Source organism: Sceloporus undulatus, chromosome 5, assembly GCF_019175285.1.
Source record: "Sceloporus undulatus isolate JIND9_A2432 ecotype Alabama chromosome 5, SceUnd_v1.1, whole genome shotgun sequence".
NCBI classification, from domain to species: Eukaryota; Metazoa; Chordata; class Lepidosauria; order Squamata; family Phrynosomatidae; genus Sceloporus; species Sceloporus undulatus.
Window position 1 is genome coordinate 104,847,278 of NC_056526.1, and position 21,681 is coordinate 104,868,958.

The 21,681-nt window shown below is 40.7% G+C and overlaps 1 protein-coding gene across 3 annotated transcripts in view; it reads left to right on the forward strand.

Annotated features, from left to right (window-relative positions):
* Positions 1 to 21,681, forward strand: part of KIAA0930 (KIAA0930 ortholog) — a 54,435-nt gene that overhangs the window by 24,280 nt on the left and 8,474 nt on the right. The window contains exons 2-6 of one of the 3 annotated variants that reach the window (XM_042470809.1): positions 6,165 to 6,313; positions 14,585 to 14,692; positions 18,215 to 18,292; positions 18,780 to 18,881; positions 20,110 to 20,250. In XM_042470809.1, coding sequence (XP_042326743.1) covers positions 6,165 to 6,313; positions 14,585 to 14,692; positions 18,215 to 18,292; positions 18,780 to 18,881; positions 20,110 to 20,250 — 578 coding nt within the window. The remainder of the gene's footprint in view (positions 1 to 6,164; positions 6,314 to 14,584; positions 14,693 to 18,214; positions 18,293 to 18,779; positions 18,882 to 20,109; positions 20,251 to 21,681) is intronic. The other 2 variants (XM_042470810.1, XM_042470811.1) reach the window with 2 other exon arrangements.

Genomic DNA, 21,681 nt, shown 5'->3' on the forward strand with positions numbered 1-21,681 from the left:
TCTTTTTTTAAAGAATTGCAGTGATCTGCATCTCTCATAATGTGAGTAAACTGTTGGAACAGTTTGGATTGCACAGCCACTGTTCAAGAAATGGAGGCACCTCTGTTTTGATCTGGAACGGTGGGGAATGGGAACTTGAGACCAAATTTAAATGCCATGAAGAGATTCACTGCATTAAAACATAGTGGGAACGGTGAATCAATTTTGAATTGATTCACAGATGTAAATCTCTCTGTGCAAAAAATGTAACTGTAACTGGCCCCCAGGCTTTGTCTGTTCAAAGACAAAGTTTTTTTAGAATAGAATGTTTAGAATAAGGTTCCTATACCACCAAAAAACAAAACAAAACTGATTAACATGTTTCAACATACCCTTTCCCTCCATACTAACAATATATACACGTTAAATGAAACTATCTGATAAGGTAAGTCTTGCATATGTAAACAAAATATTTTGAATATTCTAGAGCCTATTTGAATATTTCTTTCTTAAAGCATCCAAAGGATGTCTTTTTCTTTCCCCAGGCTCTGTTCTTCTCATGATTTCCATATTGGTGGCCAAACTCACAGATTTATACCTTTTTAAAAACATATTAGGGACGGGGCCTGATAAGACAAATTTATCTGCTTTCCCCATTTCCCTCTGATTTGTGGCTCACACATGCTCTGTAAGGAGCAGGTGCTGTTTAACTTGCATGTTGTAGGCAGGCACACAAAGCTATAGTAGGATCAGCTAGAGCATAATCTCTTTCTTTGCCAGCTGAACCTTTATTGCATTGTTTTATTGCAGCCTGACACTGAAAATTTGTGTTTCTCTAGCCCTCCTATACCATCCTATGCAGCTAGATAGAAAACAAGAAAAATGTGGGGTTGGGTAGTTGAATAAAGACTTTGTAAAAAGGAGCTTCTTTGTCAGAGGTTTTTGCTATCTGCAATCTTTTTTATTTGGCATAAACTTTTGTGAATGTCAGCTGATTTCATCAGACTGCATGGACAGTTGCATTGTTTGCTTGTATGGGAGGGGAATTAGGGTGAACAGAAATGCAAAAGTCATTAACATTTTACTTGTATGTGGATTCCAGCCCACATTCATGATTATCATGACAATTTTGGTTTAACCAACAGTAGGTGAGAAGGGGATCCTAGCATACATAAAGAGATTAACTGATTTACAGCTCTGAAAAGTCTTTGTCCAATCTGAGTACAAGAGATAGGATTTAGCTTCTGAATGAATTTTTGAAGGTGGAAACATAATGAAGGGGGAAAACTACAAGCAGAAAGAGTTGCCTAACTGTGATCATTTAATAAAGAAAAAATCGTATGTTATCCCTGAATAGCTGAGCAGATTAACACATGCAGTGAGTTGAAAAGCTTTTACCACTCTTCAAGCCACAGAAGACACAACTGAAGAATTCTTGTTCGGATGTTTCTTACTGGAAGTAAAGGCAGATACTGGTAACAGTGTTGGTTTGCTAAAGCTCATCGGATCCTGTCCTGCTTATGTAGGGAATACTGTTAGTCGTACAACTGTCTTTCAGAGGAAAGGGAGCATGAAATCCTATGTATGTATGTGTGTGTATAGGGATATAAACATTTGGGTTTATTGTGCCTATGCCAACATGTTTGTCACTGTTTGGTTTTAATTCTTGTTTGCTGTTACTCCTGCTGAACCAATCCCTAAGCAAAGAGCCCCAAGAATCATGGGTACTTTGAGATTTAGTTCTATAATCCAATTTTGGGGTATTTGGAATCATAATTTCTGACTTCAACTTTCCATTTTTTGCTTTAAGACTTCCTAGTTTATGAGTAACAAGCTTGGAGGGAGGTGTGGGAGTGTGTTTGCCAGTGACTCATATATTACAGACGGGTGAAAACTGGGTTGGCATACTAAGAATTGAAGAAGTAGAGCAGGACACGCTATTAAAGGGCATTGGAATGATGAGTTGGCATGCTGTCAAATGGGCAAGCTTTTCAGATACAAGCAGTGTGAGAACCTCTTCCAAATCAAATGACAGACACAGCTCTGTTTGGAGCTGGAATCTGTTGAACTGCTATTCTTTCGAAAATACATGTGCGTTTTAAATTGCGTTTAGTAGTAATTTAAAGTTTTTGAGGGCTTTTTTAATGTGTCACTTTCAGCAGGCGTAAATGTTTAGCTAAAATACTGTGAATTGGCATTCTGTGTTATTCTGGCTGAAGTGTTCTTTGAGGAACCGGTGGTGATGACAAAGTCACAAGCCTCCCCTTCTCCATTTATTTGAGACTATTACAGTCTTCTTTTTCGTTTTGTTGCTTTATCAGCTTTTCTTCTCATCTTTCTTTCTAATAACTTAGTTCTTCCCCTCCTCTTATTCTGATCAATTACATAAGTGATTCCAGCCATTTAGGGATGATATAGTGAGTGATACGACAATGTGTAGACATGATGATGTTGCTGAAACCAATGGGGGGTGGGAATCATGAGGAGATGTAAATGCACTTAGATTTGGTAGGCACTGTTAAGCAATGTTGGAAGAGTAGAACTAACTTTTGATCTCAAAATACAAAGAGTGGTTTCAGCTCAGTTATGTTGCAAGATTATAAAAAGGAGGAAGGAAGTGGGAGGACCTTTAAGACTAACTGATTTTTATTTTTGCACGAGCTTTTATGGGGGGTATAAACCCACGGGTTCCCCCTTTCTCTCCGCGGCTGCCAGGCACCCGCGGGGAGAAGGGGACAGGTCGGGGCTCCTTACTTCTCCCCTTCTCTCCACAGCTGCCAGACAACTGTTGGGAGAAGGGGACAAGGTCGGGCCTCCCTCCTTCTCCCCTTCTTTCCGCGGCTGCCAGACAGCCGTTGGGAGAAGGGGACAGGGTCGGGCCTCCCTCCTTCTCCCCTTCTCTCCGCGGCTGCCAGACAGCCGTTGGGAGAAGGGGACGGGGTCGGGCCTCCCTCCTTCTCCCCTTCTCTCCGTGGCTGCCAGGCATCCGTGGGGAGAAGGGGGCGTGGTTGGGGCTCCTTCCTCCTCCCCTTCTCTCCGTGGCTGCCAGACGACTGCGGAGAGAAGGGGATGGGGCTCCTTCCTCCTCCCCTTCTCTCCACGGCTGCCAGGCACCTGGGGGGGGGCAGGGATGGGACTGCAAGCCACGGGGCTCCCCTTTCTCTCCGTGGCTACCAGACAACCACGGGGACAGGGAGGGGACTGCAAGCCCCAGCAGCCTTTGAGGCCGAAAGTCCCATCCCTTCTCCCCCAGCAGCCTCCCTAATTGGTTGGGAGGCCAGGAAAGGGTGGACGTCTGGCCGCAAAGCCCACTGGGGCTTGTAGTCCAGCTCACTGCAGGTACAGTATTCATAGCAAATAATTTTGACTAACGTGCAAAGCAGCAAGTTGTTAATTATGCTATTTATTATTGTTGTATTTTTACAGCCAGAGTCTGAGGGAGAGACATTTATGGGATATCTTGGCTGAGCTGCTGAATAACCTGACTAGCAGAAAATTCCCTTTAGTAGTCTGTTCAGCGAGTGCGGTATGCATATGTGTTTAGATAGATCTCTGGTGTTAGAAAAGAAATGGTGTTATGTACACAAGAGTCACCTGTTTTTTGTGTGCATAATGTTGAAAGGCATGATACAAAGTGGTTGGTATTTAACTCTTGTCTTTTCTGACATACGTCTCAGTAGTTCTACTTGCTATGCTGAAGTTTACTGAGCTGGTCTAATACTGCCTTGAAGCTGATACGAATGTACAGAATAATTGCTTGCCATGGTTCATGAAATATCACAGTAATGCCCTCAGGGGTTAATTCAATTGAGATGCTAAACCCAAAGTAATAATTGCTATTGATTCTTTCCATGCCTGAGTCTGTCCATTTATAGTATCTTTGCTTCCTCATTTTAAAATAGATTGACAACCTGGATAAATAAAGCTGCTCTTCTGGTAATTTTTTTCTTTGTGCAGTTTATTTAGACAAAATTGTTTTGTTTAGGTGATGTAGATTTAATTTCTTAATCAGGGGCAAATATTTTGAACCCTTTAACCCCCCCTCCCCTCTAACAGAAATAGAGACACAAGTGAAGTGTAATATCAAGACCATTGAGACTTGTATCTGGTTTGGTTTCTCTTTTCCCTGGTATAATCTTCACAGTAATCCTGTGTGGTAGGTAAGGCAGATAGAGAGAATGATAGAAAGTGAACTAGACTAGGCCAAGGTCAGACAACAAGGGTCCTGGCTGAGCTGGGATTTGTTGCTAAATTGACATGATCTAACTTCAGTGATCTGTTATTTATAGCACTTTGGCTCCAACTATTGATTCCCTCACTCTAGTATTATTTCTCTGTGATCTGGAAGCATATACTACAGGAAGGGAGGTGGGAGGTATGGTGGGACATCCAAGAAACTGCTAGCCATTTTAAACTGCATATACGATTGGTTTGGTTGAGCTGGAAATCCTAAAGTATGGTTCTTCTTCATGGCCTCTGTGTCTCACATATATGTAATATTCTGCAGCTGTGCTGGGCAACCCATATGTGTTTGCTTACAGATGACCACTGGAAGTACTATAGTTACAGATAAGCAGCTTGTTCTTTTGTTTAGCATTATGGAAGTAAGGTATGGTCATCCCTAAGATTGTGTGCTCAGCACCACCTCCTTTGTATAAAGGAGCAAGGGGAAAGAAAGAAAAACTTCCACGTGAGTCTTTCAATAAACTATAATTTTCTATTGTGAACAAAACCTGGGAGAAACAATAGTTTCTTACTGTCAAGATGTGGTTTCAGATCCTGCTTTGCCAACTCTTTTGTGACTTGACATGGTTTATTCCCATAATTCCAAACAATGGTTTAGTGTTGCATTTAAATTGGATTTGAACTTTGATAACTCCCTTTTCCTGCATTTACAGTGAATGTATATTTAGGGATGCGTAGCTTAGTGGTTAAGGTGCCAGTTCTGATGATCGGAAAATCAGAAGGTTGTCAGTTCAAGGCCTGAGTGCTGCATGGTGGGGTGAGCTCCTGTCACTAGTTGCAGTTTCTGCCAACCTAGCAGTTTGAAAGCATGCAAATTCCATGGGTTAGGATTTACCTAGCCTGGCTTGGTGGGCCTGGGGATTAAACTCGGACCCCACTGCATTGCAGAGAGGGTCTAGCCATGGTCCTGAATGCTAAGCATGTGATGAAGTGGACTTCTGTGCTCTAGTGTAAGAGCAAAGTGATGTGTGTATGCTCAGACATTTTTCTTGTGTTCTGAATTTGGGATATTTCCCTTTCCTGGTATTAGGAACAGATGCATGGACTGGGATCTGGTAAGGTCTTGGCATTCATTAAGTTGAGAGGGAAGGAGGCCAGAAGAGATTAATGAGAAAGGAACTAGGACAGGTCCCAAAAGAACTCTGTTTCGTGTAGAATGGGGGTGAAGTGAGGAGCCACAAATGGATTCTTAAGGGGAGTGGAATGTATGTGTTCCCTATCTTCAGTGCCTACAAATTACAAATAAGGACTAGCATATAATTTCCTTAACTATTATACATGCACACGTTGAGGTTGCATGGGCTCGGCAGTTGTTCAGTGTTGAAGTAGTAGTAGTCTGTATATACTTAGAGTTGTTCTTTATTCATCTTTGCTCGTGAATTCCCTTCTTTGGGTTCACTGAATGATTTTGGTTTAGTCAGTAACTGCCATCCATCACTGTTTTTCTCTTATGTGAAATGGAATTAGATTCTTCTAAATCGCTGTTTCTCAGGCTATCTGTTGTTATGTGCCAGGGGCTGGTAGCATATTTGTATCCATTGGCTACAACTTTTGTTCTTATTTTCCTGGAAGCTTGTTGTGAACTGATAGCTGATAGTATATGGATCAGCTCTGGTACATGACACCCTTTGTGTACTAGTTCTCAAAGGTGTAATTGGAAAGCAGTGTGTGTTTTCCGTGGATTTTACTTGTCTGTAATGGCTTGCTCCACTGCCACATACAGCACAGACCTTTTATGAGTTATGGTTCTGTCCCATGTTAAGTATAAGTTTTTCATCTTTCAGTTACATCATAGGAAGCAGCTGAATAACAGTAGTGTTAATCCAACTTGGCCAAACAGGTTCAGATTAGGAAATAAATTGGCAAAGGCTGCAATTTAATGTATTGGCACTGAAACAACAAATGCATTCTCCCTAATTTGCTTCCTTTTTTTCTTTTAGGGTGTTTCAAAGATGACCGCATTGTATTTTGGACGTGGATGTTTTCCACCTATTTTATGGAGAAATTGGCCTCGCGGCAGGATGACATGCTTTTCTATGTCCGGAGGAAACTCTCCTATGTTGGCGGAGATAATACAGATGGGAAGAAGGTATGTTGGGTACAGAGATGAGGACATTAGTGGGAAAGGGTTAGCATGCTGAACTAATCATTAAGCTAAAAAATCTAATTCAATTGCGTTTACATTACTAGAGAGATATTTTTAACAATTAACTTATTTTTAATTAACATTAACATTTTAAAGTTATGTTTATGTTAAAGCTCCAAGTATTTCAGCATAAGGCACTTCAACATACAGTAACATATATGTTTATATTACATTTCAGTGTTAAAAGCTTTATCTCAATAAAGGTTAAAAACAGTATCCATAATTTTATTCCTCTGCCGCCATCCCTGTTTTGAGTATTGCAGAAAAGGAAACAGTGGCATAATTTTTTGAAAGCCGATGGGTGTAGGGAAAAGGCCCCAAATGCAAGCCAAATCTTTTTGGAAATATAATTGAAAAGTGCATAATACACAAACATTGTCACAAGCTCACTAAGAGGGGAAGAAAACATTTTAAATTTTTCATTATCTCATGCAAGAGCAAAATAGTCCAGATTTACATTCCTAGGAACTACCCACTTCTCAACGGATCATCATCTTTTCTGAATATAAACATTGTTAGCTGCAAAAGTTCATATGCTGATTTGATTGAAGGGGACAGCTATTTTGTAATATATGAACATGTCTTCAAAACTTGCAATGTGCATATGATATAAAGAAGAAGGAAGGAAAGAAGGAAGTGACTGTTTGATATGTACAGACCTGCAGCGTGAATTCTCCATAGCAGAGTTCTTGAGGTCAGCCGCTTCAGCTGTTTAGGAGGTTGAAAGTGCAGCCAGCAGTAGACTGACCAGGCAAGAGCAGGGGTAGGATATTTATTATAGGCTTGGCTAATCCAGAGGTTTCACACTGTTTGCATCTTTCTGCATCCAGGGTGTACAGCACTTTTTCATTCTGTGCCTAAGTGCATCCTTCCTAGCCATCTGAATAGAATAAGAACCAGCCTCAGACCGAGATATTCTTTAAAATCCAAGAATCCTAAAACTTTACTGCTCAAAGCATTACTTGCATCAATCAGCTAATTAACACTTCACTAAGCATTTTAAAAGAGAAGTTTAAATATCGCACATCGCATTTGGGGCTTTTTTCTTTTTACAAAAAGAAGACAGTGCTCTTAAAAAGAGAGTACTCTTTTTTTTTAAAGCCACAAGTTGACAACATTGATTTATATACAAAACCTTTTAAAAAATAGTTCACATAGTTGGGTTAATGCTTGTGCCTCTCCCTCCCAATTTTTCTAGAAATAGAGAATGATGTCTTTAAAAGTATGGTAATCGCAATATGCTGAAAGTTCTACATAGATTCATTAAGGTCTAGAAACTCTGTGAAAGTGAACCTTTCTCTTATGGTGTTTCTATATATAACCCTTTTGTAACTACCAGTGCGGTGACACCACCAATGATGTTTGGGTGTCGGGGCTAATTCTTACTTAGATCTGGAAACCATGCCCTGTGAGGAACGACTTAGGGAGCTGGGGATGTTTAGCCTGGAGAAGAGAAGGTTAAGAGGTGATATGATAGCCCTGTTTAAATACAGTATTTGAAGGGATGTCATATTGAGGAGGGAGCAAGCTTGTTTTCTGCTGCTCCAGAGACTAGGACCTGGAGCAATGGATGCAAGCTGCAGGAAAAGAGATTCCACCTCAACATTAGGAGGAACTTCCTGACAGTAAGGGCTGTTCGACAGTGGAATAACTCCCTCGAAGTGTAGTGGAGTCTCCTTCCTTAGAGGTCCTCAAACAGAGGCTGGATGGCCATCTGTCGGGGATGCTTTGATTGTGATTTCCTGCGTGGCAGGAGGTTGGACTGGATGGCCCTTGTGGTCTCTTCCAACTCTACAATTCTATGATTCTAGATTAACAGTACCAGCCAAGCAAATCTCCCCCTCCCTCCACAAAAAAACTGGCGGCCAACCCATTCAGCCTTCTAAGGAGGCCATTTGCTCCTAGATCATTACACTAAAAAAGAAGGTATAGAGTGCCAAGGAATTCTGACATGAACACTATTGTTTTGATGGTGTGTTCCTGCATGGAAGAGATTGGACTGGATGGCTCTTGTGGTCTCCTCCAACTTTGTGATTCTGTGATTCTTACACAGCAAGAGATCATCTGAATAGCAGTGAAGGGAAAGGAATGGAGAGAAAAAAATGTGGAATTTGTCACAAAGAGTTGAAAAATGATATGAGGCTTGAGCAAGTACTGTGGAGGAGGGATGCCAGTGTGACACAGTTGGGTAGGCAGGTGGGCTCAGAGAATAGTGGGCAATCTCTTTGTAGTTTGTCATCACCCTGAAGGATCACTGGCCTGTGAAGAAGTTATCTAGTGAGTTAATAGCCAAGGTATAAATTGAAACAGATCATGCCTCTGTCTGTCTGTCTTTATATGGAAAAAGAGAGCAAGTGAGTGAGAGAATGAGAATGAATTAAACTGTTAGCCTTCAAAAACAAATTGTTTGGGAACCTGTTCATAATACTCCCCTCTCACAACATCTGTCCATCTGTTTCTCAGTTTGAAGCAAGATGTCCATTGAAAACTTTACAATGTAGCTTTTAGCTCCTTCTATGCTATAAATGTTGCCTAACATTTCACTCTTGCCCCCCATTTTCCTCACTATCTTATCTGAAATCATAACCATCACTTCATATATTTTTTCCAATATTGAGGCTAATAACTGTACCAGGCTGCTGCCTTTTTAGTCGTGTGACTGCAAACCGTCTTATAAATCATCCCAATTATAATAGGGCACATTATTAAAAAATAATCTGTTCTCCAGTGAATTGTTTCCCCAGTGTTTAGGCACTAGAGAACCTGCCTACACAAACCAATATGCAGCAGTGGCTTTAAAGCCATGTTCCAGGAATCAATTTTGGTTTCTTGGAATGTTTTGGGGGTGTCTCTCATGAAGAGTTTGCTAAGTGTGGGCAAGGTACTCTGGCAAAGTTATTGCTCAACACTACCCATCTTCCTCTGTAGTGTGCAGCTGCCATGAATGTTTGTGTGGGGGTAGGATTTGAATTTGGAAAAGGTGGGGGGTTTTTTGGGAGGGGAGGGTTGGACTATATTTCTCACCATCCCCCAGCCAGTACAGCTAATAATGGATGATTCTGAGAGTAGTAGCCTATAAAAATAACTTGTCCAAGTTCTAGCTAGGACAAGGATGTATAAGAAGTGAGTAAGTGCCCAGAGCTTCCTCTGCAGGTGCATCTTCTCTTGTTGCTGTTGTCTTTGTGGTCTTTTTCTTCTTCATTTTCCTGCTCCTTCTCCTCTTCCTTCTCTTACCTTTATTTATATTCTTTCCTCAAAACCAGGACTCAACTCTCTATGTGAAGAGAGTTTGCTGAAGGTAGAAAGTTTGAAAAATTTCCATATTATTATAGGCTTCTCTGTTCTAAAACAACACTCTTCCTCAATTATATGCTGAGATATCATTATTGCATTGCTTTGGCTTCTATAAAACTGCACTGCAGGAAGCAGAACTGGGCATCTGTCCCTTCCACCCAGATGAAGGGGAAGTTAGGTTCCTGTGGCAGTGTTATTGTAACAATCACAGATAAAATAAGTGATCAAATAAATGGGATAGTAAGAGTGATAAAATAAATGTGATAGTAAGAGTAGGGGGACGGGGTAGACAGAAGCACTGTTGGAGTGGGCTGGGAAGATAAAATGTTGGGATGATGGCAAATGAGTCAACATGGAAAATCCACTTTTAACTTATGTGCAAGGCCCAGCCATTTGGGCCATGAAGGTATCATCACTACAGCCACCTCCCACAGCCATGTTTCCTTTTATTTCTCATTTAAAACCTTGACAGTGATGGATTACAGGTTGATGAAATGTCTCTTCCTTTTTATGAGTGTCTCTGAAGACCAAATGCTTCCATATGTCTATTGATTTGACATGAATGTGACCCCAAAGCTGGAAGTACTTTATCAATATACAGTAGGTTTTTAAAAAATCTTACGCAGAGATGGTTCTGTTAGGGAGACACAAAGTCAGTGTTTCCTCTGTTGTGGTGCAAATCTGGATGTGTCTGTGCATGCTAACTTTTGCATACATAGGAGTAACTATTTTGTGTGCAAAGAACGTGAGGTGAGAGGCACAAGCATTAACCCAACTATGTGAACTATTTTTTAAAAGGTTTTGTATATAAGATGATGTATTCTCAATTTATGTTTTCAGAGTTGGGACAGAGAACAAGAAATTGCAGTCTGTGTAAGATATGGGTACATAGGAGAATTTTCCTTGGCCATAATTATCTTTCTTTTCAGACAATTGTGTCCATCTTTTCCAGTGCTCTATCCTGTTCTATACTTTTCCACGTCTTTCTTGTACCTCCTTTTCACCATTGTGGCACACACCCACCTTCTGCCTGATTCCATTTTTTGTGTACTAAATTGCCTATTTCTACTCTGACATTCCATCTGTGACTGCTTCTCCATCTGAAAGGTTCTTGATCTTGACAGATGCTCTTGCCTTTCTCAAAATTCACCTATCCCTGGTGGTGCTGCCACTGTTGTTTCCCTCTCCTTGCCCTGATTGTGATGATGATGCTGGCCTCGTTTCCACTTCTGGAATGTCCTATCCCATTGCTTTCTTGCTTAAATAAATTGTGTGACACTCTCTTCTCTTTGTTGCCTTTCAGTGTCATCCACCAGGCAGCTGCTGTACTCCCAGACTTTGCTGCCTGGCTGCCATGCTTTCTCTCCTGCAGTGCCCCCCACCTCATAAAGTTGGAGATGTCAATATTCCAGTTGATAATCCCTCCTCTGGCCCAGATGCTTCTTTCCCCTGCATTCACTCTTTGCCTTTGTACTGGCCCTCCCACACACTGCCTGGGGCACTCTCTTAGTTTGCTTTCAGGAAGAAATATTCTCTTCCTCAGTGTTCTTAAGGGAAATTCATTCTTTCTGATCATCATCCTGATCACTGTTGACATTGTGTATCGTCCACCCTCCTGCGCTCTGCCTCCTGTTTCTTCTATGGCTTCCAGTCCATTGGTCCAGTGGCCTGTTTACTGTGTAGGCTGTTCGCTTGTCACCCTCAATTCATACATCTCATCAACACTTGATGGGTTTTCCTCAGTCTCCCTACATTACGTTGGCAGAATGTGCAGCCATCTGTTCAATTGCAGCTCCTAGCATCAATTATCAATTCCTTTCACAGATTAGATTCAACTTGTGGGACTTCCTCATTCACACACTTCTACCAAAGCCACAATCAGGGGTGGGCAACCTTTGCTTTTATTGGACTCCAGCTCACAGTGACATTAAGCAGCATAAGTCATTGGGGAGGGCTTATGGAAGCTGTAGTTCAACAGCTGGTAGACCTTCCCCTGTTCTAGATTGCCATCCTCTTATGGTAGGAACTTGTCTTGTTGGTCTGTAAAATGCCCTGTGCACTTGTGGTGGTACAGTAATAACTAAAAATACATGCAAATCTGTGTTGTGGGGCCACGCACTTGTGTAGTTTGTGTTCTCATGGGTTTTTGCCTTTATTTTTGTTATAACAAGGATGGCAGTTGTAGTGCCACTAACATGGTTGAAGAATCAGAAATATGGTGTCATATTTCACTTCGAATAATACAGAATCACTTGCTTTTCTTCAGTTTATAGACAAAGAGGTGCCAGGGCACCAGGCACTCAGCAATTGTCTGTATGTGTAACTTGGAGGAGAAGTGCTGTGTAACATGGCAATCCTCATGTTAGTAGCTAGAACAGCTTTTCCCACCCTGATACCCTCCATGTGTTTTGCATGACAATTTTTAACAGTCATAGCCAATATGGTCAATGGTAAGTAATAATGGGAGTTATTCCAAAACACTTAAGGCCTAAATTCAGGAAGATTGATAAAGAACATAAAGTAGAGTTATGCAGGATTGGTTCAAAGACCTGTCTCAGCCATCTGTTCCCATAGTAGCCAATCAGAGGTCTATGTGATGATGCCCACAAATACGGCATAAACACAGTAGTACTGTTCTGTTTGTATTCCATAGCAACTGGTATTGAGAAGCACGCTGTCTCTGATATTGATGGTAACATGGCTATCATAGCCTTGACACCGGAATTTGTCTGAACCCCCTTTGAAAGCCACCCAAGTTGCAGCCCATCACTATGTTTTGTGGTAGCACATTGCACAGTATAACTATGTACTGTGCAGAGAAGTATTTCCTTTTATCTGGATTCTATTCAGTTTCCTTCCTCCTGGCATTCAGTTTCATAGCATGCCCTGAGTTCACAAGAGAAGGAAAAACGTTTCTCATTATCTGCTCACTCCTCATAATTTTATATGGCCTTTTCTTGATGACACCACCACTTGATGACACCATATTCCACTACCAAATTTAGTACTGTACAGGAGAGGTGCTTGTGTAGGGCTGTTGTAAGAGATTATGCTGCCTGTGATGGAGTAGAAAATGGCACCCCTCCCCTTGAAGTCACAATACCTAGTTGCTAAGGCACTTGAGATAGAAAATTCCATAAGCACTACATCTCCCTATTGGTAAAAACAGAACCATAATAAATGACAGTAAAAACACAATAACAATAATAAATTAACAATTCCTTACCTTTTCACAGTATCCAGCATCTTTTGCTTCAGACAACTGAATCTCTTTTTGTGGGATTTTCTGCCCCAGGTCTCACTGTGTGTTTTGACATGATGGTTTGTTGTTGTTATTATGTGCCTTCAGATTGACTCCAACTTATGGAGTCTCTATCAAAGGGTATTGGTAAGAGTTATTCAGAGAAGGTTTGCCATTTCCTTCTTCTGATGCTGAAGGTATGACATGCCTAATGTCATGGAGTGGGTTTCTATGTCTGACAAGGGATTTGAACCTTGCAGAGTTCTTGTATACCAGTATACCATGTTAACTTCCAAGGTCATGGTAGTGACAACATTTGCTGTTTTGTCTCTCTGAGCAAAATGTCTTGGGCTGACCCTGTGAATGGTTTTAAAATATTCCTCGCCCTTTGTCAGGACAGTTAAAAACCATCTGTAATAGTAAAGGAGGGAGTCTTGTGTTCATGATTACTAAACAATGGGTCACCTTGTGTCTCCAGTTAGAAGAAAAGGTTGCAGAGGTGTGTGAGAGTTCTTGCCATATGAGAAACCCAGCACTCATCATGTTAGAAACTGTTGCTGCTTCAGTATCTTGCACTGATCCATGCCAGCCACGTATGTTCTCTCCATCTGTCCAGGCTTTGGCTTGTGTTGGAAGCCTGTTGTGAAGATTTGACGTCAGTTCAACTTGACAGGCATTCTTAATTCAAACTTGTAAACACCATCTTAGTAGCTGTGACAAATAATAAAGCAGGGAGGTTTTTGCCACCTTTACAAATTTTGTTTTGGATTTTTTCGTCTTTGAGATAAACAGTGTGTTAAAAATGGTTTTACACATAGCAATGTGTTGGCAATCTTGTCAGTTACAATTAACTTTGAGCTCTCTCCTGAAGTGATGGATGAATCTCTTGCATTGGCTTGGCTCAGAAATAAATTGAACTATAATCCAAAACAATTGATCAGTAGCAGTGAGGCCACCAAACACAAGGGGAACACTATAATGCCCAGGTTCTCCCCTCAGATTTTAATCTGATCAGATCTCAAACCCACTTCTCCCTTCCCTTCTACTACAAATCAGCTGTTCCGGGAAAGAGAAAGGGTCCCATCCCAGGCCTGTAGGTAGCCTTTAGGAAAAGTTACTTTCAATGTCATTCTCCACTTTCAATAAGGGCTACTTGAAAGTGTTGTTTCCTGGCTTAGTGTGCACTGAACAACAGATAGGAGATGGGAGACATATGTTGATGTCCCTAATGATTGCTTAGATATCCCCCCCCCCCCCCCCCGAGTTATCCCATCCTCTCCTTAAGCACTGAACCCTCTTCCCTTCCATTCCGCAATCTGAGTTGCAATGCTGGTGGTAGCAGCAAGTATGGCTAGTACTCTCTGATCCAGTGACAGTACTTTTGTGTTTGGTGGTATCACTCTTCCCAAACCCTTTCCTTCCAGTCATAGGAGAACTGTATGCCTGCAAAAGGTCTGTTTATTAGCTGAGACTCAAACTAATGCTTGAATGTGAGCGCCTTGAATGCTTGTTTCTCCAACTGATCTCCTTCTTTAACTCTACTGTTTCTAGCCTAACTACACCGTGTGTCTGTGGATGAATGGGTTGTGTCTGCTGTTCTCATGTTAGTAAACATGGAGGCCCTAAAGTAATTCCTTCCCTGTCATTGCTCAGCATTTATCTCTTGGGTTTTCTCTTAGCAGGTTGAGGTTGAAGTGTACCGCAGGGATTCCAAGAAGCTGCCTGGCCTGGGAGATCCAGATATTGACTGGGAGGAGAGTGTCTGCTTGAATCTCATTCTTCAAAAGGTGACATAAAACATTTTGATCTTTCATTGTTTTCTTTCATTGATAGAATGGGTCCTGGACATTAGTTGGACACTCAGGAAAGGGAAGGTGGCATACCATGCTGGTGGGCAGTGGGGCCTGAAAGCTGTAGTTCTAAAAAAAAATCTAGTTTTGGGTGTCCTGTATTTGGCTGCCACATTATCTGCTTGTCAGTTTACCTGGCAATCACTTGTGCATTCACTGTTTCTCCTGTTGAGGCTCACTGAATGCTCTGGTGACTTGTTGTACTGGAGTGGAGTTTGAGGGATCAGGCAAAAGCCAATAGTGCCCAGGCATTCCCAGTTACAACCTAGCCTGATATTCAGCAAGCCAGAGTTTGTGTATTGTATCTCAAGCTAGCCACTGAGCACAATTGGGAGGACAACTTAAGCACTTTTCAGGCATTCTGTAATGTAGTTAGAATAAACACCTTAGGAGGAAAACACACAACCCCACTTGTTGCTCCTCATGTGTGAAGAGCAAGAAACTCAACAGTTCTTACCTCCTTTACCTATGAGGAGCCTTCTCTTTAGAGCTGCTGCTTTTCACATGGGCTGATTGATGATCAAAGGTTGGAGCTACTTTGCTTACCCTCCTTGTGAATGGATTTAACTCTTACGGTAAATGCTTGAATAGTGCACCTTGTAATGTGCAGAATTCCACTCCATTTTGAAGAGGAAAGTGGTTGTGTTTCAGAATTTAATTTTGGATGTGAAAATTCTTTTTCTAAGTAGGGAAGAAGGCCCAACTCCATTGTATGCCAGAGACTGAAATGGAAAAGGAAGGCTTTTACTCTGCTACCCAGTAATAAGGCAGTTGATACAGCAGAACCAGAGCAGGGACACACTGACAAAGTTTGGAAAAATTATTTTTTGGATCACAATTCCCAAACTAGACTACAGTTCCCATAACTGGCTATGCTGAGAAAGACCTATTGAGAGTTTTCAGTCTCTAGACAATGGTCTGCATGGGAGTGGAGGACAGAGGTGGGGGTTGATTTTCAGCCCCACAGCAAATTGGTCCTGTAGTCTCCAACTTCCTACCCACACCAGGAAGCCCTGACTATATACAGTTTATTCCGATGAGGTTTGCCATTGATTCCCCTGAGGCTGAGAAAGTATGACTTGCCCAAGGTCACCTAGTGGATTTCTGTGGCTGAGTGTGGATTTGAACCATTGTCTCTCAAAGTTCTAGTACTACACTGAAATCATTATGCTACACTATTTCATGGCTAACTTTGCAGGAAGTGTTTGTCTCTGGTTTCATTCTGCAGCATTAATAAATGTGAAGTCTCACAGTTTTACAAGTGGGAATGGTCCTCATACCTCCTTCCCCCTTTAAATACTCATGTTCAAGCAGTCTGCTCAGGCTGTATTAACTTGCTGACGCATTGGCTTTGCACTACAGAACATTCATGCTGTATGCATACTTGTGGATGAGGATAGTTGTTGGTGATATTGCTCTGTCAGAATATTCATGTTCCTAAGTTGCACCACCACCTTCCATATCTGATCTAGAAGCTAATTGCTAAGTGTCTCTGAGTTTCCTGTTGTGTCAGACTAACAGCTTCTGCCTGTGCAAACATTGCCATAGTTTTTGCTCCTTAGGCTAGAGTGCAGGAAGATTGTTTTTTTCCTTCCTTCTAATTGTCAGTCTAGACATATCCATAGTCTTACAGGTTTCAGGTGCCAGACATCACGTATTGCTTTGGGGCTTTGTTTTTCTTTCTAGAGGTGTGATTCTTGACCTTTTAAAAAGGGGGATGGTCTCAGTTGCTAAAATGATATTTTAGTGAATAGTGTGCTTTTGTTATTGAAGCAGTTATATCATTGATTTAGATTCTGGCTTCATTTATGTTTTAGCTAACTTGAGCATTACACAGTTGTAGTGGAAAAGCAGATTTCAAATGTGAAAATAAGTAAGTAAAATAAATGCATGACTAGTTGTTATAAAAGAGTTTCAGGAATATCTTGTGAGGTATGCTAGGCCAATAGTCTTTAGTTATGAAGACAAAGTACCTAAACCAGTAATGTCCAAGCTGTAATATGTGAAAATAAATGTTAACTGGTAAGGCTTGAAAGTTAAGGACCAGCACTTGTTTGTTTGTGAAGGTTTTTCTTCTGATATGCTACTATAGTATTGTACTAAATAAGTTAAATATGATTTTATGGTTTCATTGATACAGGTTTTCTTATCTTTCTATCTATATCACAAAAGGGTCATCTCAGAAGGGTTTCTATACTGAGAGTTTGGTAGAATGTCAGTTTATCTGTTAAAAACAGGTTATCATTCAGCTAAGAAGCCTTGAATTTGCGCATTTTAAAATGACAATGGCCTGTTACAGACTGCCCAAATAAAGCTGCTTGGGGTCTCTTTGGAGGTATGCTGTTTAAATGATGCATGCATCCTAAGAATCCGGAAGCTGCACCAAAGCTGCCCTCCAGTGCTTAGGAATGGAGTGTGGCTTTGGCGCGACCTCCGGACTCTTAGGACCCATGCATCATTTAAATAGCATACCTCCAAAGAGACCCAAAGCAGCTTTATTTTGGCAGATTGTCTTCTTCCATGTGGACGTGATTTTGTTTCCCTTGTGTTTGTGTTTTTTAAAAGGAGCCACATTGTGCAACTCCTTACTTTTGGCTGTACTTTCATTAGTTAGCAATATTATAGTACACGAAGGCAGGATTGAGGAAAGTGCAGCTCCCAGACCCCACTTTTCTGTACTCCAAAACCACATACCAGTTCCCAGAATCTTTAGATTCCTAATATTTAAAAAAATAGGTCTCATTTGGGATGATTTTTGCTTCAAACCCATGCTATGAGGCCAGTTAGAAAGCGTTTTAGATTCACAGGTAACCAGAAGGGTTATATGATACAAAAGTTGAATAAAGGTTCTGTGAGAACTTAGTTGGTAAGGAAAGATATATAAAGCTATAAAGAAACAAGTACAAAGACAAGCTAAAGAAACTGTTAAACTATGTAACTAATGAAGCATTTATACACTGTATCCATGTGAGCACCATCCACTAAAAGAGATACTGTATTCAGCCTGAATTGTAAATAAGTTTATTACTTTGTTTCAAGAAGCAGCTGTCTGAAGTGATTTCAGAAACACATTATTATTATTATTATTATTATTATTATTATTATTATTATTAACCTTACCAACATTGAGAAAAGTCTTTCAGGTTTGGGACACATTAGATAGTAGGTGTGTGGTTGTCAAAGAATAGTTGTTCCAGTCTGGAGAAAAATTTGACACCCAGAGTGCTGGAATCTAAAGAGAGTTATAGTGCAGGAGACACTTCAGAGGGTCCCAGGTTTGAATCTCATAGTGAAGAATTGGAGGGATAGTGGCCATCACCTACCTTCACATAAATGGTGGCAGTGGTGGGATCAAAAAGACCCATTGGGCTACCATTCAAGGAAATAGTTGGGTGGGTGAGTCTCATTGTGACAGTGATGAATAATGCTTCTTTCTCAAAATGCCTGGTTTTGTTTCAGCTGGATTACATAGTGACATGTGCAGTGTGTACCCGTTCCGATGGAGGGGATATCCATATTCACAAAAAGAAATCCCAGGTGAGATGCATGCCACACATAGGGAGGCTTGAATGGCAAGCTCCTTTGCTTCAGACCCTCCCCCTTCTCTTTACACTCAAAATAAAATTAGAAGGACTAAGAAGAGTTCCTTGTCACTTTCATTTCATCAGGGAAATCTAGACCTTAAATCATTTGCAACTGGTGATGGCTTAAAGATATGCAAACATTACTTGAAAGATGAATGGAATCAGGTGGATTTGTAGGGCTTGCCCCAATATAAAGCTCATGCTACATTTCCAGAAGTTCAGCTTGGATTAAAATCTGGCCCAAAGGGGAGTGCAAGCCTTCACTGTGCTCTTGCTTCCCAACATCCACACACTTGCTTCTTTGCTCCTCCACCAGTGGAGGAATAGGAAAACTCTTCCCCCCATGACTGACCAGGCATCTTAAAGTCTCTCTTTCCTGCTGGTATTCAGAGCATTAGAAGCTGAAAGGTACTTAATATCTTTCAAATGATTTCTTCCAGCAAGTCTTTGCCTCTCCGAGTAAACATCCTATGGACAGCAAAGGGGAGGAATCAAAGATCAGCTATCCAAACATATTTTTTATGATTGACAACTTTGAAGAGGTAAGTCCTTCATCAGAGTGGTGGGTGTCACTTCTTGTGTATCTCTTTAATTCCCATTGGTTTGGAGCTCATTCATCAAATCGGATTCCAGCAAACACCCTTGCATCTTTAAATGGTGCAATCTGGTACCATCCCAGCCTCTGGAAATGTTTCTTTGTGTGTTAAATGCTTATAATCTACCTTTCTTTGGAAAGAGTAGTTCATGCAGGGCTCCCTGTAGGTTTCCAGCCACAATAGCCATGTTTCTGCCACAGGGCCTGTACTGGAAGCTTTGCTTATGTGTGTTAATTTCTGGGACACTAATACATACAGAGTGCTGGAAAGCAGACTCAGCACTTGAAGAGAAGGTGTGACTAGAAAGATCTAATTCTTCTTCACTTGGCTAAATAAACTGCATACCTTAAATTATGTTGTATGACATCAAAAAGCATTGGTTAGGATAGTTATTATTCAATCTATGTTAAGTACACTTCCCATTCCTGGTACCTGTTTTGATTGTCTGAACTTGCTTTTCTGTTTCTCAAATGGCCTTCATGGTTAGTTCATGTTTTAGTAAGCTTTATTGTGCAGAGCTGCCGAATGTTAGGGGACCACACCCCTGCCGAAAGGTACTAATGTTTGCCCCTAAATGCCCTCTTAGAGGGCATGGGGCCATTTTCACCATGTTTTAGGGCCTCCTGGGTCTTTTTTAACAACATGAACCGTAGACACTTCATGCTCATTTTTATTTGTTTGTTTGTTTCCTGGGCTTTAGTTGGTCTGAGGAGAGCAAAAACACAAAAATTTCTACCATGTCCCCTAAGGAGCATTTGGAATCATTTTAGGAAGGAGAAAAAATGACTTCTCTGAAACACAAAAATGACCCCGAGGGCTACACATGTGTAGGGCATTTTGAGACAAGTTTATCTTGAATGCTCTTTTCTTTCTTAAATAACTTTTTAACCCAAACTTTTGGCTCTTCAGATGTATTGGTGCTGTTACCACTATCCATGCTGGCTGCACTTTTTGGAAATTGAATTGTATCATATACAGAGGGCCAAAGGTTAAGGACTACTGTATTGTAGGGAACTAATTTTTCTGGAACAAAATCTTGTATAATTTGCCTTGAAAACTCAATTTGTATCTGGCAGTGTGTGACTCACAGTGTGCAGTGGCAAATGGGGTTGAGGTCTATGATTACTCCTTTTTTCTTCTTGTAAATATTCAGTTTGATTTGTTGTCATTTTAGGTATTCAGTGACATGACTGTGGGGGAAGGCGAGATGGTCTGTGTGGAGCTGGTGGCCAGTGACAAGAGTAACACCTTCCAAGGTGTCATCTTTCAGGGATCCATCCGCTATGAGGCCTTGAAGAAGGTCTATGATAATAGAGTAAGAGTTCCCTTAGCTGTAGTTATCTGTCCTTGGTGTCCCCAAGACATACAACATGTGATGCAGTTATGGGGGAAGAAGCAGCATTTGTTGTTCATGTATCTGCTTAATTCCTGGACAGAAGAGGAGATGGGGGAATCTATTTTTACAACCAAATGGTATCAGTAAGGAGACCATATCCTTACTCTTACCTTGCAAAAAGTAAAAAGCTGGATTCTGTCCACTTCAAAAACAGTGAGGATAATTTTTAGTGTTTCACCATATTCTTAAATGAACAACACAAACTATCTAGGTTTGTTACATTGTGCATTCCTCCAAAGAGCTCAGAGTCATGCAGTTATCAAAGTTACCTTCAACAATAGCTGTCTGAGAGAGGTTAAACTGGGAGAATATATATTTGCCTGAAGTCTCACAGTGAGATTGAACAGGATGATTGAGCACTTCTTATAGCCAAACTCAGCACCATCCTTTACACCAGCTGTCTGTATATTAGACAGTCCCTACACTAGATAGTATCTTTTTCCTGTAACTGTAGATATTCTTCTGCTTCAAAAGATTTTCCTCTAACAAACATGACTGACATTTTCCTGCCCATTGAGGCTCCCATATCAGGTGCCTATTGCAGTAAAATGCCTATTTGTTTTGGCATAAGCCACAGATATTTTGTGTATTCTTCCTTCAAATCTGATCTGTCAGGTTGAACTTTTAGCATCTTTTTCCTTGCAAAACCCCTTCCATTCAGAGTTATTGATGTGTCTTAAAATACTTTGTCCCATGTATTGGTAGGTAGCTTGATAATGAAAGCATTAAGAACAATAAAACAGTAAAGAATGTGGCACGTAAGTGAAAAATTAAGATGGAATGAGATGCAGTTCATAAAGAGTTTATGCCCAATAAAACATAGTAATTTTTAACATGCTACAGACGTAGTTGTTCTTGCTTCAACAGCCAAACATGGTTACTCCTCAGCTACTGGAAAATAATATTCAAAATGTCTAAACATCAGTTTAAAATAACATACTAGGGTTGACATCCAGTTGGTTTATCCCAGATAGCGCAGGCCCATTCAATCAATTGTTGAATGGTGAATAGATAAATCTAATGGATTCAATGAATTTAAGCTAATCAGGACTAAAAGAGAATTTGAGCCTAGATGTGATCCATACAGATTTACTGTGGTCACACATTGGTCAACAATGATTAAAATAACAGCAGCAAAAAAAGTATCATTTAATCATTGGAAGCCAATAAGAATAAAACTTGATACAAAAAAAATCCCAACAGAGTTGGTCACACTCATGTGTCTTTGGAGGGTTTTATCTGTTTAGAGCTGTACTATTAGTTGCTTTCGACCTGACTTCTGAAGATGGGCCCTTCAGGAGATAGGATAATTAAAATTCAGCTTTGGGTTTTATGGATCAAAATCCACAT